The sequence below is a fragment of the Prionailurus viverrinus genome, chromosome A3 (genome assembly GCF_022837055.1).
Source record: "Prionailurus viverrinus isolate Anna chromosome A3, UM_Priviv_1.0, whole genome shotgun sequence".
NCBI lineage: Eukaryota > Metazoa > Chordata > Mammalia > Carnivora > Felidae > Prionailurus > Prionailurus viverrinus.
In genome coordinates, this window is record NC_062563.1 from 65,542,685 (window position 1) to 65,562,894 (window position 20,210).

A 20,210-nucleotide genomic window follows, 5' to 3' on the forward strand; every position below is an offset into this window, starting at 1 on the left:
ATATTTGGAGCACTAAGTTGAAGAGCAAAGAAGAGGTGGAAGTGGGAGAAATATGAGAATATAAACTGAAAAGGAGTCCAAATAAGCTGGACCAAATATTAATTGAAAAATATTGCTTCTATGTAAAAACAAATGAAGGATGCTGTACTTACACTGAATTTTGGAGACAAACTTTCCTCCAAGTTATTAAATTCAACAAGACAGGTACATTTAAATTTTTCCCACTTAACACAGACTTGTCACTTCTCACTAAGGAAAGGTAGCCAGAAGGAGAAAAAAAAAAGCCAGTAAGAAAATGAAGAAGAGTAGAAGCAAACCAAACCTGAAAGATGAAGATGCTCTAAAAGCTCAACATGTTACTGGGAGATTCTCCAGTCAGCTTCCATTATCCACTTCTCATACCCTGCTGCCAAAACCATGAATCAGAAACACATCGAGTCTCAAATCTGAAAATTTAAGCATGGGTCTTTAACATCCTTCCAGTCTTTCTACAGCTAACAAAAATTTATTAAAACAGAAAAAGACCAACTTCTTGGTAGAGATTTTACTTGTTACTTTTCCCACCAAAGTCAAAACCTAAAAGTAGCATTTCATATTTAGAACAAGATACAGGATTTCCTAAAGAGCTTGAGAGGTAAAGGCCCTCCAGTAAGGAAGTTCAGGTAAGAAAGAAAATAGGTACTTGGGTTCCTCTTATATAACCAGTGAATTTTAATTCAAAATAAGCCTAGGACCTGGAAGACAAGGAAATCACTGACTCGTACAAATCAGAGCATATGATTTGAACAGAAATGCACATCTTCAAAATATTTCTTATACGTTGAAGACACTACAGAAGCTTCTTCACATCATATCCCTCCTCAGAGTTTTAGCATTTTGGCCATGCCAACATCTGAATTTGGAGCCAGAGACATACGCAATATATTACTGAGTGTAACTTAAAATAACAAGTAGAACGTGACAATGGCAATGATGACAGTATCACCATTTAAACCACGAAAACTGTATGAATTCAAACCAGTTGGGAACTAGGAGGGGAGTCTATCACACTTCTTGTCATCCCTTATATTCCTAGATTCATGAAAAGCATTCTGCTGAGGAAAAATAAAATGCTTTGAAGAATAAGAGGAATTTTAGGTAAATGGGGTAACTAAGAAAACCTAAAAACCAGTTGAAAACATATCAATCAACTATAAGCTGGTGGCTCATTCACAAGCTCAAATTGCTTACCACTAAGTAACTGAGAAATATACTTATGATCCTTGACTCTGTTAATCCTTCCAATTAAGCTTTAGATTAACATAGTTAACATGTTTGGAAGATTAAATTATACAATATTAGGGCTAATTCAGGTGTTTTAACTACATTGGCCCGAAATTAGATGGGATACACAAAACTTCAGAATCTTAAAAAAAAAAAAAAAAAAAAGCGTGGATCACTATGTTAACCAAAGAACTAGACAATACTCTGTCTCATGAAAGCTAAAATGCTGGCAAAATAAGATCCTGAGGACTTTCTAGGCAGTATCATGCTTCTCTGTCTCTCAATTCCCTCGGACTATAATGAGGCAAAGCAAATTCTTAAAGGAACATATCTTCTGTGCAAAAAAAAAGATGCTGTTAACTATGAAGGGGCAGAGGAAAATGTGGCATGAATGGAAAGGTACACATCTTCCAGCCTTCATTCTACTACCAATTTCCTAATATCCTCCCCTCTCAACCCGAGGTCACTCTTCCTAATGCCAGGGGTGAGTCATTTAGGGCAGCAAGAATTTCTGCATTTCCCGTATCAGTAAAAGGGCCAAGATGTACCTCTTCCACCCATTTCCTTAATCGTAGACTCAAACGCGAAATAAGTTGCATGCACTGCTCATTCCCCACATAAACTAAGCTATCTGTCTTCAGGAGACCTCTGTAGCCCTGTAGCACTGTGTTGACAGTGAGAAAGGCCATTACTAACCTCCTCTGTGTCAGGTTTACCGTTGGTTTCTTACACTTGACAGGCCAAAGACTTTAGGTTCAATAAATTGCCAAGACCAGGTGTGGCTTGAAATTTATTTTCCTGCCATATAGGAATAAAAAGTTAAGCAGGTTAAGTGCAAACAAAATTATAGAATATCAAGAGAATATGCTATTTTTAGAGCACTTTAATACTATACAAATACATTTTAACAAATACTAATTATAAAAAGCTTTTATTACAATGATTTTAAAAGCCTTCTGTAAGTCAGGATGAAGTAATTTGAAAACAAAGTATAAATTTGAAAGTAAACTTCATTTTCTAAAACATTCTGTGATTTTTATTTTTCACTGTTTAGATTAAGATAAGTTCTATGGTAAAGATGATAGGAAAAGATCCGCAGATAATCCTTATGATTATATCTAAAAAGCAAAATGCTTTTATATATTTTTTCTCAAGTAGAGAGAAACATCCAACAAACGTTTGAAACAAAGAAGGAAGCAGCTTTGAAAATGAGCCACGAGAAGTTCTACCGCCATATATTTAGCCCAGAACAGAGACAACAGCCTCTAAACTATGCATTTACAGGAAAATAAATACTCCACAATACATATGGCAGACCTTGTTTGAGTCCTGTTTCCTTTGTTTTCCTTCAGACTCAGCTTCCTGCATTATTATGTTGAAAAGCTTTTTCTCAGATGGCTCAGTAAAGAATAAACAGGCTGTAAAGTTAAACTGGGTAAACTGTTTCTGAATAAGATACTGACTTTGCCTTTTATTCTCTCTTTCACTGAGGTTTGATGAATCTTATCTGGCCACCCTTTTCAATCTCCTTATAACCAAGGTGAGTGCCTCTTCAACTCTAGCACCACTTTGGACTAAAGACTCCCCAACCCAAAGAAAAATACCAAAATGAACCATCTTGGGAGGAGCATAGTTGAAAATGAGGTTGTTCCTCTCGTTTACTCGCTTCTCTGGCTAACTACTGCCACCCAACCACTACTACCCCAGCCACCACCACCATGATCAGTGCCCCCCCACACACACACACACAAAAGACTTGAAACAACTCCTTTAAATTTCTTTTAGTGCAGCAAGCAATAGCTTGTAAAAGGATGCAAACCAGCTGAAACATTTGACAGACAGTGTTAAATACCAGGGAATTCCTATCAACCATTTTACTTTAAAAGGTACTTTGATGTTGGCTATCTTTCATGTACCTCTTTCATGGCACATTAATAAAGAAAACGAAGCCGAAGTAAATCAAGTCCCAAGGTCACATCTAGAATTACAGCACTGTAGGTACCTGATGAAATACGGATTAATGCTGCATGAGTAGTGAATAAATAAAAGCACCTCCACCACCAATCAGGCAAGTTTTACAAGTGCTTCTGAACTTTATTCTGCAACTAGACCTGAGACATCTTTAATCCCCCATGCCCCTGAAACCTAATTATCATAATGTGAACCCAAATGTTAGGGTCCCTTCAAAATGCAAGTGCTGTGAAGCAGAAAAGTAATGGGAATTAAGCTGGGTGTAACCTTAGAAATGTATGGATGTGGGGGAACTTGAAAGTGGTATTTCAATAAGTTAGAAGAGCATAATACAAAGATTTAGCCACATAAAATATATTAGACTCAAAAGGTTCCTCCTTCAAAAAATAAACACAAAACAAAAATAATATAAAACACAAATAAAGATGGATTCAAAAACTATTTGCAAGTACCGGTTTCTGGTCGCAGAATCTTCAAGTCCTATGTAATCAAATGAAAAGGATCTCAACAACAAAGAATTCTAGCAATCTTGCATTCTCCTAATGCAACTGAAATGAGACACACATCACAGTGATTCTGTACAAACTGAACATTCCTAATTAAAAAAAAAAACTTAAATATTCCCAAATAATCAATTGAACATGTTTTTGTTGTTGTTGTTTTTAATGTCAGCCAAAAGTGAGAGAAAACAGCTCTTTAATGCCAAAGAAAAGAGGAAAATATGAATCAGAATGGGCCAAAGAGTTAAAAATCTCAAGGTAAAACTCTATCCATTCATAATTTGTTAATAATGTGATCTTATTCCTTACACATCTAATTTATTGAGGGACTATGATAAAAAACAAGACTTAAAATTACAGAATATAAATACATTCATTTTGTATTTACTACACAGCTATGTTCACTACAACACAGAATTCAGAGTAAATCAAGACGGCTCTGGGCCCTAATCACAGAGACATTTAGCATCCCAAAAGATCTATACTACAACCCTATAATAGGGTTCCTACCTTTACCAAGTACACCATTTACGGAGAGGTCTGTGAATAATTATTTCATTTACATTTATAAACATTAGAATCTTAAAAACTCTTCTATGCAACTGATGTCTCTATGACAGAAAATATGATTTATCTGATGTATACACTTTAATAACAGAACTATGTACATATGAAAATGGTAAAACCCACTCCACTTTTACGATCACAGTAAAATGTCAGTTTGGAAGAGAATCTAGGAGTGTAACAGTATACATGCACAAACTCAGATGGAGAAAAAAATAAAACAATTGCTTAAAATAAGGTGTTGTTCCTTCTATTTCTAAAGGTTATCAAAAATACTCACAAAGTCCCAAAGTTCATCACTTATTACCTTAAAGCTGAACACATTATTGTTTTAATTTACATTTTTAGGTTCTGTTATAGCAAATACACTTGTCTAAACAGAACATCTGTTTTGGTTATAATACACTGTATCTTTGGCAAGAACTTATAATAAAACTAACAAAAACAATCAAAAATCTTTATTGGATCTGGCAACAAAAGCAGATTTGTAACCAAAAACCTTAAGAGGAGAAATGACCATCACTGGGCTCTTGGCCAGTTCTAATCTAAGTCAATAAACAAAGATCTGCAAGAAGGGCTACAGCTAAGGGGGGTGGATGTACCTCCTGCAGATACTTAGATCGGACTTAGGGATACAGAAACACATGGGTTACAAAGCTAGTAAAAAATATTTTATTTTCATCAAAAACTGTCAAACTGAATCTGAATCCAAATAGTATTTTAAAACCACACACACACATCCACATCCACCCATAATGACTCATTCCTTATGTTTCCTCTCCAACTAGCTCACTGAAATGGTCATTTAAATATGTATTTTTTAAAAGTACTCTGGCCACTTCAACAAAATGAACATAATTCATATGAGTTGTAAAATAATTTTTCTTTAAAATTTACTTACTGTCACAAGCATCCCAGAAAGGAAGCCTTTATAAACAAGAGTCCAGTGTTTATGACAGTCACAGAAACTGTCATATCAATCAATAGGTGAGAGAAGTAACAATCAATAGGTGAAGGGCAGGGCACCTGGGTGGCTTGGTTAAGTATCTGACTCTTGATTTTGGCTGAGGTCATGATTCCAGCCTCGTGGGATAGAACCCTGCATCAGAGCTCCATGCTGAGTGTGGAGCCTGCTTAAGATTTTCTCCCTCTCTCTCTCTTTCTTTCTCCCTCCCTCTCCCCCCTCAAAGGCTAGCGCGCGCTCTCTCTCTCTCTCTAAAGAATAAAAAAAAAAAATTATATAAAAAAATAGGTGAAGGGCAATAAAATCCTAGAATATCACAGTACATTTTCTCAAGCCACCAGTGTAGAGAGAAGTGAGACAAATATTCTATCACTCTAACTTGTCATTAAGCATAATAATCAAACTAATATCCAAAAAACACTTTTAGGCTCTCCCAAGTTTCAAGACTAAGTCATGGCCTTTATCACTGCTATAAACTGAAGATGGAGAAGACCATATTTTTAAATACAAACAAACTGCTTTTACACTCCACATGGAAAGCAGAAATTATTGCACTAGTCAAAAGTAAATAATAGCAATTGGAGTGCCTGGGTGGCTCAGTTGGTTGAGTGTCCAACTTCAGTTCAGGTCATGATCTCATGGTTTGTGAGTCTGAGCCCCACGTTGGGCTCTGTGATGACAGCTCAGATCCTGGAGCCTACTTCGGATTTTCTGTCTCCCTCTCTCTCTCTGCCCCTCCCCTGCTCGTGCTCTGTCTCTCTCTCTCTCTCTCTCAAAAATAAATAAACATTAAAAAAGATAAGTAAATAACAGCAACCACAGCAGTTTCTCCTCCATATAAAATAACTTCAACTTCACAAGATAATGAGCTTTACATAGCTAGATAATCTTAAGCCACATAACTAAGCTTATTGATTTGACAGAAAGCAAATATCCTTAAACCAAAACAAAACAAAAAAATAGGTCCAGGTGGTTCAGGGTATCTGCTACACGTTATTCTGACAGAATCCTCAACGGTCAGATTTGAAGGAAACTTTAAAATCATCCCATTGACGGGGCGCCTGGGAGGCTCAGTCGGTTAAGTGGCCGACTTTGGCTCAGGTCATGATCTCACGGTCCATGAGTTCGAGCCCCGTGTCAGGCTCTGTGCTGACAGCCCAGAGCCTGGAGCCTGTTTCAGATTCTGTGTCTCCCTCTCTCTGACCCTCCCCTGTTCATGCTCTGTCTCTCCCTGTCTCAAAAATAAATAAAACGTTAAAAAAAAATAAATTAAAAAAAAAAAATCATCCCATCGAAATCTCTACTGAAAATTCCTTCGGGCATCACAAAAGTCACTTGTCCCTGTTCCAGTTCATCTTGTTAGATTAGGTTCGACAACTGAAGTGTTTCAAAAACTTTTTTGATCCTGATTCTAATATACCTCAATATCCACAAACTTGAAAACCTTGACTAAATCAGTGAGTAGAATGTTAATACAATGTCTGTGGCAAGCTGCTAGAGACCTCACACCAGACATCAATTCAGTAGCTAATCAGTTCCTTTTGGGAGCCACGTAACCAAATCTCTATTTCTCTAGTTCCTCCATAAAAGTATCAAGAGACTATTCAAAGCTGTGCTGAGATCTAGCTGTGTCTACCAGTTCTACCCTTCCACACAGAAAATGAAACCGGATAAAGCCAAAATGTTTTATTTATAAGCAACACACACTGATTTCCAGTGGATATACTCTATTGTCCCTTCCTAAGTGCACATAAACCATCCTTTTCTGATTTCATAATGGCCTTGCCTGACCAAGATCACACTCAACAGTCATTTGCATTATCTATCTGAATTCTCCTTTGGAACATTAAAACAACATCTGCCTCTCTCTAAGCTTCCACAGTTTCTCAATAATTAACCAACGGTGGCACCAAAATTTTATTCCCAAGTCCACCCAGAGCTCTAGGAAATATTTCATCTGAGCTGAAAGATGAAATAAGAAATGTGAACTCTCTTCCTGATGCCCTATTTTAGTTACATTTTGGTTTTCGTTGGTGATCCTTATCCTATCTTGTCAGCCGCAAATCATTCTAACCTGCCAATCAAAAGAGGAGGTAAATAACTCTACTTTCTCATAGCCCCTGATGAGGAGGTGATATAATCTACAAGCAGTGGGATCTCTTGTCTCACTCTTTTTCCTAAGATAATCATTATAAATCTTTTCTGATACACTTAACGTTTGTGGGGAGGTAGTAAACAGAGGGATTCAGACCTGAAGCTTTAGTCTTCCTGTACTATTTTTGGCAGATTGGTGATTCTTCTGCTACACACTCTTGGTTACTTACACTTTTTTCAGCTTTGTATTTGTCCTTTTGAAATATACAATGGACTCGGGCTTGCTTCCACAGCACATATACTGAAACATACAATGGACTCAAAACCTGCAGCCAACACACATAAATTGATTTAGTTCCCAGTCTTTTACTGGTGGTAAAGCCCCTGGAAGTCAACATGCACTATTCGGAACATGATGGAATACATGATTTTAAATCATATGATTAAACACACAGGGCTAAATCAAATACTAGATACTGGCAGATATCAAAAAATTAAGAAAAATGTGTAAGTGTAAAATTAAAATTGATCCAAACTTCATTTGGCAAAGAACCATTCTTGTGTAATGTAATTTACATCCTTCTTCTAGAAAAGAAAAAAAAAAAATTCTTCATAGAATGCCTCAGCAATGTTCTGCTATATTTTTATAGGTCTAAGACTTAGCAAACCAGTCACCCAACCTATTTTGTTTGTTTTCTAGTGTAATTATCCTATCTTCTCTTTTTCTATAGTATTTTGTTACCAAGACTGAATCTCTAAATTGGCCTACTAGAAGCCTTTACCTTTGCAAGAAGATTATCAAAAAATTCACCTACGTAAATGTAGCATTTGGAAAGTTTTGACACAAGGAAGTTTAACTAAGAAAATTCTATCCATTAATTTAACTTCTTCCAGAGGATTTGGAAAGGATCGTAGTTCATAATTTTAGTGGTAGAGCATATTAGTCCAGCTTACATTTCCCAATGTGTAGAGGGTTGTAACCCTATTTTCTTTCCTTAAGAGGATCTTTTGCAATATTATAGAATAATCTGAATTACATATCTAAGAGTTTCCCAACTTCTCATTAAGGATTCCTACAATCTTCTTATCTCTTTGCATTTATAAAAAAAATTCTTAATGTTTATTTATTTTTCAGAGAGAGAGAGAGACACAGAGTGTGAATGGGGGAGGGGCAGAGAGCAAGGGAGACACAGAATCTGAAGCAGGCTCCAGGCTCTGAGCTGTCAGCCCAGAGCCAGATGCGGGGCTCGAATTCAAGGACCATGAGATCATGACCTGAGCCGAAGTTGGCCACTTAACCGACTGAGCCACCCAGGCACCCCTGAAAGAGAACATTTCTTGAAGAAGACTGTTGGAATGCTGTGGCTTTTCTCCTGCTGCCTGAAAATCTGAAAATCTCACGGAGAGGAGTGTCTCACTCCCCCTGTGCTAGGTGAGAGGGGCCTCCCTGGGTCCAATATGTGAGTGTGACATTAGAAAGAGAACAGATGCAAACACAAGCACAGGGGTAGGCGAGGGGATGCAAGGGGAGAGAAAGAGACAGAGAGAGAATAACAAAGGCAGAGAGCTGTACCAGGGATAAGTTGCTGATCCCCCTTTTAGAGGAGACAAGGATGTATGAACCAAACAGGCCTGTAGAAGGAAGTGTTGGGGGGTGGGGTGCTCTAATGAGATTCTGTCCAAGAGGACGGAGTAGCAAAGTGATTCAGACAGCAGTCTGCCTAAAACCCAGGACTGAAGAAAGGGGGTCAGGGTCAGCCTGAGAATATTATCTGCCAAGTCACAGCAATGACATTTCAAAGATCCTATTGGGGAAGATCTCAGGTAACAAAAATAAAAGTCAAGTTTTTAAAAAACACCCCATATTAATTACCAACTGCATGTGCGCCACCCAGAGGGCCCTATGCTCAAACTGCAACTGTCACCACTGTGTAGACTATTCACTTCTTCCCAACTCTGAACACTATACTTAAAGGAATCAGAAAATTCAGCTAGTGGGTTGAGAAGAAAGAAAACAATAACAAGGAAGGAAGAGAGAGGAAGCTAACCATGCCCCCTGCAAACCCCTAGGGTGAAGTGGTGTTTCCCAGAGTGAAACAGACATGACATGGAATTTAATGCCTATCAAGCTTGGAGGCTTGATTATTACACTAAAGAAGATATTTCAATTACTGAAGTGAGACTGTTCTCAGGACTAAAAGGGACTGACAGAGTTGAGACCTGTCTATTATTTCAGCCAGGGATGAAAGAACTACTCCAAACATGAGTTGAGTGGGCATGGGAGGGAAAGAAGTAGTTGTTTTCTTCTTGCACCTTTACTGAGTCTATCTCATTCGATGACACGTTTACACGTGATAAATACTTGTGGAATGAATACACAAATAAAATATATAAAAATATTGATACCATTCTTGGTGAGATTACACATTATTTTTATTTTCCTCTTTGTATTTTCCTGGATTTTTCAAAATCTCTTTTAAGCATGCTTCAAAATATATACATATATATATTTAATTGCCAGAGAACAATGTCACACACGTTTCAGTAGGCATTCATACCCAGAGTAAACAAATAAAAGAAATAAGTAATTCTTAATTCAAAAGTGTAAACTGAGATGATTAAAAATGATCACTGAATTTTACCTTATGTTTTATGTCTTTCATGTCTGAAAACACCAAATTTTAAATTTAAAGTAGATTAAAAACAGAAAAGCAGATGGAGGGGAGGCAAACAAAAATAGAAAATCAAGTTATAACCTTGTTTGCCAGTAATATGGAAGATCAGTCTCCTGGACCGATATTTTATTGAAAACAACAAAAAGTCCTAGATGTAATACATTTTCTTATTTAAAAAGTAAATTGGCAAGAAAGAAATACTCAAGCTAAAAAAAAGTGAAGTGAATGTGGGAACCTTGATTTCTGAAGCTGACATTCACCTGAGGGCAGGTGCTCAACCAGGTGAATTTTATTTTCCATCTTCAAGGTCTCACAGAGCTTCACACAACTAGAGGATTAAAATATAAAACCCAGGGTCCACCTACAGTATATGTTAAGAAAAGACTCCCCCAACTACCCTTACACATATATAACCCCCAGGTTAAACCCCCAGTATATATATATATATATATATATATATATATATATATATATATATATATATATATAATCCTAAAGGGCAAACCCCTAGTATAAGGGTCAAAGAAAAATAAGCTCACTAAACCCTACCCCCTGGATACTGTGCTAAAAAATGGACTATCTCAACCCTTGTCATAGGGGGAATCTCTGATGAGAACATGGAACAATAAGTCATCTCTCTAGTGTGGAGCCTAAATTCACAATACCTAGGTAGCCAGAAAAAAAATCTCAACCTGAGAATTTAAGTGATTCCAAACCAGTGGTGTCTACAGGAGCCTGACAGAAGTAAGCACAAATCCTCATTGAAGCATCTCCCCATCAATGCAGGCCTCGATGAATTCCCACAGATAAAGTTCCATGAAAATAGAAGTTTTCAATATAAATTAACCGAACAGAAAAGGAAACAAAACAGCAGAACCAGCAGTAAAAACATCAGAAATAGACTTTCAAGGATTGTCATTACTAGAATTATCACAGACTATAAAATAACAATGGTTAGTATGATTAAGGAAGTAAAAGATAGATTTGAAAATATATTCAGGAATGACAAAAGACTATAAGAATGATCAAGCAGGTTTGAAAAAATACAGAGCTTCTAGAAATGAAAAATAGAACTGACAATAAAAATTACTACAGACGACAGCCACACTTGTGGTGAGCATAGTATAATGTACAGAGTTGTTGAATCACTACATCCTACACCTGAAACTAATGTAACATCATGTGTCAACTACACTAAAATAAAATAAAAAATTACATGAATGGATGTCAATTCTCCACAAATTAAATTGTAGAGCCAACTTAATCCCAATCAAAATCCCAGCAGGACCATTTGTAGAAAATGAAAAGCTAATTCTACAGTTTATGTAGAAGAACAAAGGCCCTACGATAGCCAAAACAATTTTTAAAAAGAACAAAAGTGAAGGACTTACACTATCTAATTTCATGACTTGTTAGTGTTAAGATATATAGATCAATTAAACAATAGACTCCAGAAATACATTCACAGGTGTATGGTGAGCTGATTTCCAAGAAGGATGCCGAAGCGGTTCAATGGGGAAAGGAAAACCTTTCGCAAATGGTACTGGAATAGTTCATAGTCATAGGCAAAAAAAAGAACTTTATACCATGTATAAAAATTAACTTTAAACAGGTTATGGACAAATCCCATACTACCCATGCCTGGAAATAAATACTGAAATTATGGCTGATAAGTTTTCACTAACAGGTTTAAAACTAAAGATACATCAAAGATCAAAAATAATCAATTGCCAAACAAAAGGAAGTGACTAAAATAAGGTGAAACCAAACAAGAGAATTAAAGACATAAAAGGAGAAAGAGAAGGAGGAGAAAAATGAGGAAGGAGAAAGAAAGTAGGAGGGAGAAGACAGGAGGAAAAGAAAGAAATCAGATGGCTCTGTTTACAAAATACTACAGCTGGTCACAAAGGCCTTAAGAAAGAAAGGGAAAAATCAGCATCCATTCTTCTTTCAAAACTACTCTCAAGCTAATTTACAGCCTTCAACTCTTTGTTTTTGTTACCTAAGCTGATTAAGGTTCTCTGGTTAATTTTTAGTTTCTTTCTTAAAGAATAAAGCTTTAAAGCAACCATATAAGTAACTGAGAAAATAATGAGGCTTTATGTCTTCACAAAGAAAAGTCAAAAGACTTAAAGAAAAATTAAGGTAATAAAAACTTGCATTTTAAAAAAAAAAACCTTGATATTCTTGGATATAGGAGAGGTTTAGGAAGATGGCGGCATAGGAGGACACTGGGCTCACCGCGTCCTGCTGATCACTTAGATTCCACCTACACCTGCCTAAATAACCCAGAAAACCTCCAGAAGACTAGCAGAACGGATTCTCCGGATATAAGAGAGGTTCATATTTTCTACAAATACTAATAAGCTTTTTAATATTCTAGACTCAAGAATAATAAAAAACTCAAAAGCCATTAAGAAAAAAGACAGATACATCTTAAAAAATAAAATTTAGAATTCTATATGAAATAAGGTTTAAATTCTTAAATTTAAACACAAAATGGAGAAAACTACTTGTATAATTTGCAAAAATTGGGACAAATCAGGGGCACCTGGGTGGCTAAGTCGGTTAAGTGTCCAACTTCAGCTCAGGTCACGATCTTGCAGTCCATGAGTTCGAGCCCCGCGTCGAGCTCTGTGCTGATAGCTCAGAGTCTGGAGCCTGTTTCAGATTCTGTGTCCCCCTTCTCTCTCTGCCCCTCCCCCACTTATGCTGTCTCACTTTGTCTCTCAAAAAATTAGGACAAATCGATCAATAATTAATATATAAAAACATGTATAAAACATTATGAACAAGATGAAAACCTCCAAAAGAAAAAAAAAATGAGCAAAGGACACATGCCACCCACACATACACAAAAAAATCCAGAAATGGCCAGTGAACATACAAAAATATATTTGACTTCATTAATAACACAAGTATATGCTAAATACTGTTCTAAGCAGTTTATATATATATTATATATACATTTATATTTATTATTATTTAACCATCACAACAATTCTGTAAAATGGGTACTATTATCATCTCCTTTTATGGATGATGAAACTGAAAGGTTAGGTAATTTGTCCAAACTCACACAAGTAGTTAATAAGCAGTGATGCTGGGATTTCAACTATGTAATTAAAACAAAAATGACAGAGCAAGCATGCACTGTACTAATACCCAAGGTCCCCGGAAAATGGGAATAGACACCCTAGGTAAGAGTATCAATTGGCATAGTCACTCTAAAAGACAGCATGGCAATGAAGTTCAAAAGCCCTACAAATATTTGAAAATTTTCTCAAGCAATAATTCATACCACCCAAGACAGTGATTACATGGAGTGGAGGCACTCCACGGAAAAACACATAAGGAGCCTAAAAGCTGGGAACAAGGACATTCACTTTACTCATCTTTAAACTGTATACAGAGGTTCTATATTCTCTGGATATATTTCACAATAAGAAATCCTTTCTTTCCTTACCATTTTATCTGGACCTTTATATGGACTTGTGACATAAATGTTTTTAAGTAATGACATCCCAAATTAGCCAACATAATGAGAAGAAGGAAAAATAGCAGGGAAATAATCTCAGTAATAGACTCAGTTTGGTAATTAAGCATATTTCAGTTTAGGAGTAGTGGTCAGGTACATCTTTAAACCTATACTCCATTTCTTAGAATGTATTGTAAAGAAATAAAGGATGTATAGAGATCTAAGCACAAAAACATTTATTATAGCTTTACTGATAATGGTGATGATTAGAAAAAGCCAGCTGTCACACAATGAGGAATGTCTAAAATATAAGTTCAGGGGCGCCTGGGTGGCTCAGTCAGTTAAGCGGCAGACTTTGGCTCAGGTCATGATCTCGCGGTCCGTGAGTTCGAGCCCCGCGTCGGGCTCTGTGCTGACAGCTCAGAGCCTGGAGCCTGCTTCAGATTCTGTGTCTCCCTCTCTCTGACCCTCCCCTGTTCATGCTCTGTCTCTCCCTTTCTCAAAAATAAGTAAACGTTAAAAAATAAATAAATAAATAAATAAATAAATAAATAAAATAGAAGTTCATATAAGAGTTTATCTGTAGTAATTTTAAATGATTTTGTAAAGTCCATTTATTGGCATGTGAATATATTAAGTGAGAGAAATGTAAAACATGTACAGTGTGAGTTCCTTTTTATAACATACACACACAATCTAGAAATATGCTCTAAAATATAAATAACAATTTTGCTAATAGAAAAACCTATCACTTATCTGTGTTTTCCAATGTGCGATAATAAATATTAAAATCTTTAAAGAAATGATGTTTGTTTTTTAATTTTAAGGCAAAAGATTTTCATTACCTTCAGTCTTAGGCATTTTTAACAAATGAGTTTAACCCTTCGAGGTTCAAGCTTTTCTCTGCATTTCAGTTAGACTCTGGAAGATACAACAACTCAAGCAACAAAATTGTGATTCCTTAAATTATATTTCTTTTCTATGAAATGGCTGACACACTACTGGAATGAAAGAAGAAGAAAGAAGTCTAATGTGTAGTTTACAGTACACTTCAAACTTTAAACATGTATAAATAACTAAGCCTTAGCATAGTTCTAATTAAGTTCTACAACTTAATTCCAGGGTTTTTTTCCTCCTTTAGTAATTGGGATTTGAAGCTTTCAAAGACTTCCCCCATAGTATGTATAAATAGTAGAGTCTAAGATATTTTAAGAGTAGGGAGAGAAATGGGATAGGGAAGTTGGATGGATGGGTCAAAGTACATGGGGTTTATGAGTCAGGAGGTAAGTCACACAGTATGTTAACCTATGACAGATATGCCAAGGAAAAAGTATTGGAAAGAACAGATAAGAGAAAATAGGCTGGTGGATGTGTTAGGAAAAGATTTTTCAGAATAAATAACTGACAGGATTATACTAATGCATATCAGATTATCTGTACAGGGGGTAGTAAAAATGACTGCAAAAGAAGTATGGAAATTTCAACTTCAATATAGTCTGTAATGTAACTTCAAAGTGTTAGATGAGAAAATAGTGTTTTCTGTAGAGGCAAGGTGAACTGACAAAAAAATGAAATCAGCTGATTTTCCTAAAGCACTCACTATAAATTCTGATTAGGTATTTGCATTGTTTAAGGACTTCAAAACCACCTACTAAAATATTAGCAAACAGATTTACAGTACATAAAAAATACACTATGATTAAGTGGGGCTCAAATCAGAACTGCAAAGATGGTTCAAGTGTAAGAAATCTACTACTATAATTCAGCATAATGATAGACCAAAAGAGGAAAAAACACACACAATTACAGCAGAATTCTAAAGAAGCATAAACGTTCTTTCTTGATTTTTAAAACAATAAAAAAGGAATCAGTATTTCTCAACATGCATGAAAAAAAAAAGATTTCCTTTAAGTGATTTTTGAGAAATATACAAAAGTCAGTATTAGACTTGAGGGAGGTGCTAGAAGCATTCTCATAAAAGTAAAGGAAGGAAAAAAAAGGGTCTAATATCATTACTAATATTTAATAGTTTTTCAAAGATATTGCATAGTACCATTAAACAAGAGCAGAAAATCAAAAGGTATAGAACTTGAAAGGGAATTCATCATCTTTTGCAAATGATATGACCATTTACCTAGAAATCCAAGAGAATCAACTAAAAAACTAATTATAAACAATGAAAGAATTCTGTGCTATGGCTAGGGACAAAATTAACATAAAAAATGGTATTCTTTTATACAGAGATAAAGTAATGTAGTAAAATAATTCTTAATAGATACACAAAAGGAGATAAATACAAAAGAAAGTTTTAATATTTAATATACAAGATAATTATGAAGAAAACTTCATAATGTTAATATGAAAGTTTTAATATTTAATATACAAGATAATTATGAAGAAAACTTCAAAGTGTTACTGAAAGCAAAACTACTCCCCATTTTAAAGATGAAGTGAAGTGAAGCTCAGAGAGGCACAGGAAGTCTTCCTAACTTGCCTGGCCAGTAAATGGTGACAAAAAAGACGGACCTAGATTTGTCGGACTCCAAAATTCATCTTTTCCACGCAAGATATTGCTGAAAGTTCAGTCAATGGATACTCCATAAGCAAAACGAGAAAAATTCAAGAAACCTTCACTATTTAATATTTTCAATGATTTGAAAGTTCTATTTATTTAAAAAAAAATTTTTTATGTTTATTTACTTTTGAGCCAGAGACAAACAGCATGAGTGGGGGAGGGGAAGAGAATGAGGGAGACACAGAATCTGAAGCAGGCTGCAGGCTCTGAGCTGTCAGCACAGAGCCCAACACGGGGCTCGAACCCACAAACTGTGAGATAGTGATGTGAGCCGAAGTCAGACACTTAACCAACTGAGCCACCCAGGTGCCCTGAAAGTTCTATTTATAAGCACTTAAAATGTACCCAAGATATTTTTATGAAAGTAACATGAACAAGTTACAGAAAAATCAGAGAAGCTGCCTGAAATAAACTGAATTAGCTCTATCAGGTCCTTGTATTAGGTTCTCAAAAGGACTAGATGTACCTGCACACTTCCCAGGATAGGGAAGATCCCCAGTATTCCCCACACTACCCTGAACAAGAAGAGGGAGAGGGAAAAAAGCTGAGGTAGACATTTCAATCTGGTCCTTTCCTTAACCATGGCCCTGTAGTACCTACAGTTTGTCCCTGACTTCCTAATCCCCTTCGGTTACTCTGCATTTGTTTTCCTGACATCTTGATTACACTCTTGGCACATGGAAGGCTATACTAAATACGAGGCCCCCCCTCTTTTGGCCTATCTCCATGGATCCTAGAATTCTTCTCATGCTAGGTTTTGTTTGTTGGTCCTGTCAGTCACATACTCATCAGTTGTGACTTATAGTTAGTTATGATATTTCTCAAACAGCAGTGGAAAATGGTGCTCGTGCACTCTTCCCTAGATATCAGGTATAGTAATTCTCTTCTCTTGTAGAATTAAACTCTTAAGAACTTAATATTCTACTGTAGTTTGGAAAAGGTAAGCATGGCTACCTGAGGTACAAAGGGAAAGTAAGAAAACAATGGTGAACGAAAGTACAACTATTATAGTTCTAGGGGCAGGACTGGAGAAATGGGTGATGCGAATCCAAAGCTATTCAGAAGTTAACTAGATAACTATATGAAGTGAAAGCCTGTGATGAAGACACAAATAAGAAAGGAATATCAGAAGTGCTCTGAATGTATAATACTTACCTTGGCTCTCAGTTCTGAAAACCAACAATTTATAGGCATCAGAACTTTGGGAGAAAAAAGCTAAGTTATCCATAGTCCTATGTACCAGTTAGTAGTTAATTAGAGCCCTCATGCAAGGTACAGCCTGGAAAACCCCATGAAAACAGGTAAGTCCTATATTGCTATTCCTGTGAGAGTTTTCAGGATACTGAAACTCAAATTTCTCTGAGAGACAGACACTTTACATTGTCCTGCAAAGCTCTCATGAACAGCAAGACATGGTCTACAGGCAAAAAAGAGGCATATCATAAAAAGAGAAGAGAGAACTCATCACAAAAGGAACTACAGAAGTTCCCCTGTCCCTCAAAGAAAACAAACATTCCTAACATCCTTACCAGTAAACAACATCCAGTGGTGCAAAGTAATTTTTCATTATCAGGTCAGCAAAGTAAGCTTCTGTTTCCCGGCAGGCAGTTCCATTTCCAATCACCACCGTGCTGCAGCTTCAAGGGATAAACAAGATGAGAAATGGAATGAGCTCAAGGCATGCTTCTAAATCAATCAGGAGAAAACGTACAGAATGCACAAATACTATCATACGATGATCTTACTCTCTCCATTGTATCACAAGGGAGACACAGACTTAGGTAGAATTAAGGACAATGCCGCTGCATTTGCTATGGGAGGCAGTGGACAAATATTTCACTGTGACACAATTAAGAACAATCAGCTTACTTCCCATCTAGAAGGAACCAAATTTAGACATGGATAAGAAACTCTGGTACATTCTACGCCATAATGAAGACGTCATGCCTGAACTATATGATATATTGTCAAGTAATCTCTGAAGCTTCAAACTACTATCATATCCATTCAAATCCTCAAGTCCATGAAAAAGAATGGAAGAGGAATGAAGGAAAGAAGGCAGGAAGGACAGACGGACAGGAAGTGAGGGAGAGAGAGAGAAGGAGACAGAGGAAGCCCACATAAAAGAAGTCAATGCTCACTTTTGCTCATATTACCACCTTGGTTTAGTGAAGGCGGCAGAGGAAGGGAGCAACGTCCCTCCTGAGTCTCCAAATGTAGAGTTCTCCAGCAATTTGCCCCAGCATTGTTTTACATGGTTCCTTCTCTCTCACCAAGGCACTTCCCTTAATCCCTCCCTCCAAATTAGGAGCATCAAAGGTATCTCTGATTGGCTGAGACAGTGAAGTACTCAAAATGTTACTTATTTTCATACTTGAAATTCAGCAAAAGCCTCTTTATTTTCTCTGCCTCTCGGAAGCCTTGTCCACAATGCAAGTAAACCACATCAGTATGAAGTATCTGACCTTAGAAAAAATGAAAATAAGAAGCCAGTTTGTAACAAATTACAAAACATAACACACAGATGATCTGATTAAGCAATCTGAACCAAAAAAGAGAACTGCTTTGTCTTTTAAAATGCAGCATGAATCATTCATATTCACTGAACTGAATTCTCCCGAAGTACTCTAAAATTTTCTTACTTCCAAAGTTACAAGGACACTACTTTGCTATTTATTATTATTAACAAAATCATTAGATTAAATGTCATGATGCCTAAAAGAGAAATGGTTTTTAACAACACCTAATATCAAGCTAACATTTACTGAATATTAACTGTGTGCCAGGCAATGTTGTGATACTATTCTATTTCTTCTTTTGGGTTACAGATATGTGAATTTCTTTACCTCGTATAATTCTTTCAGCTGCATATTTATGACTTGTGTGCTTCTCTATATTTCAGTGAAAAATATATTTGATGGTAACGACCTCAAGAACAGAAATAATGAACTAAGTGACCAATTTAGAATGTTATGAAAAAAACAACAAAATCTCAAAGAAAGCAGAAGGAAAGCAATGATAAAGTTAAAAACAGAAATTAATGAAACAGAAAAAAATATATATAATAGAGGGGATTGGTGAAGTTTAAAGTTAAAAATCACTTGGGAAAAACACATACTTTTAGCAATACCTATCAAGAGAAAGAAAGAAGACACAAATAACTTAAAAAAAAAGTTAGATACAAATAAATCATATTAGTAATGAGAAGAGGATATTACTGGAGCTTCAGCACACATTAAAAAGATACAGAGACTATGATAATCAACTTCATGTTAATTCAGATTAAATGATACAATGGATAAATTCTTGGAAATGTCTTACCAAAACAGATTGAAAATATATACATACATATATACGTGTGGGAGTGTATATGGTATTTTTAAAAAGTCATCTTACAAACAGTACAAATAATATCATGTCCAAACACAAATACATATGTTATCTCAACAGATGCAGGAAACAACACTAATAAAATATACTTCCCATTTACTGTAAAAATGTACACCATAAAAAAAAACAGACCAAGTAGAACTGCAAAATCAAAAACCCATGACTATATCTATAACAAAGCATCTCCAGAAAACCAAAGGATGATCAATTGGGAATAACAACTATCAAGGCCGACATGTATGGGCATTTCTGTGGGAGCAAGAAGAAAGAAGCAATGAAGTATCTCAGGGACCAAAAATATCAAAAAGCACTTCCCTGGGAAAAAGACCTTTGCACACTCTTAATTTATAGGTCAGTATCAAGGTTGCCCATTGAGTTCAGGCAGGATTGGAAAACCCTGCTCTCTATGAACTCTTGAAACAAACAAGCAGAATATGCTTTTCAAGACAAAAACCCCAACTGAGGACAAACTGTTGAGAATCATATCCACACTGAGCAAGGCAAGGATAAAAGGGGCAAAGGAAAAGGGAATGAAAGTCCCAGTAAAAGGGAGGAAAGCATTGGGAAAACAGACTCTAGAAAGTAGAAGACCATCTCTTTATTCATATAGATACAGAGGAGCTTTTTCCCCACAATAATTTTGGGAAAAAAATAAGTGACAGTTCTAGAGATATACTGTTATAAAACCTTTCCTGGTGTTCTATCCTAAAAGTTGGAGAAAATGACTTTTATATAA

At 36.0% G+C, this 20,210-nt stretch overlaps 1 protein-coding gene across 3 annotated transcripts in view; it reads right to left on the bottom strand.

Annotated features, from left to right (window-relative positions):
- The window catches only part of SRBD1 (S1 RNA binding domain 1), a 197,987-nt gene that overhangs the window by 122,860 nt on the left and 54,917 nt on the right, over positions 1-20,210 (bottom strand). For all 3 annotated transcript variants that reach the window (XM_047852771.1, XM_047852772.1, XM_047852770.1), the window contains exons 13-14: positions 18,459-18,549; positions 17,614-17,721 (exon numbers count right to left, since the gene is read on the bottom strand). In XM_047852771.1, the coding sequence (XP_047708727.1) occupies positions 17,614-17,721; positions 18,459-18,549 (199 nt within the window). The remainder of the gene's footprint in view (positions 1-17,613; positions 17,722-18,458; positions 18,550-20,210) is intronic.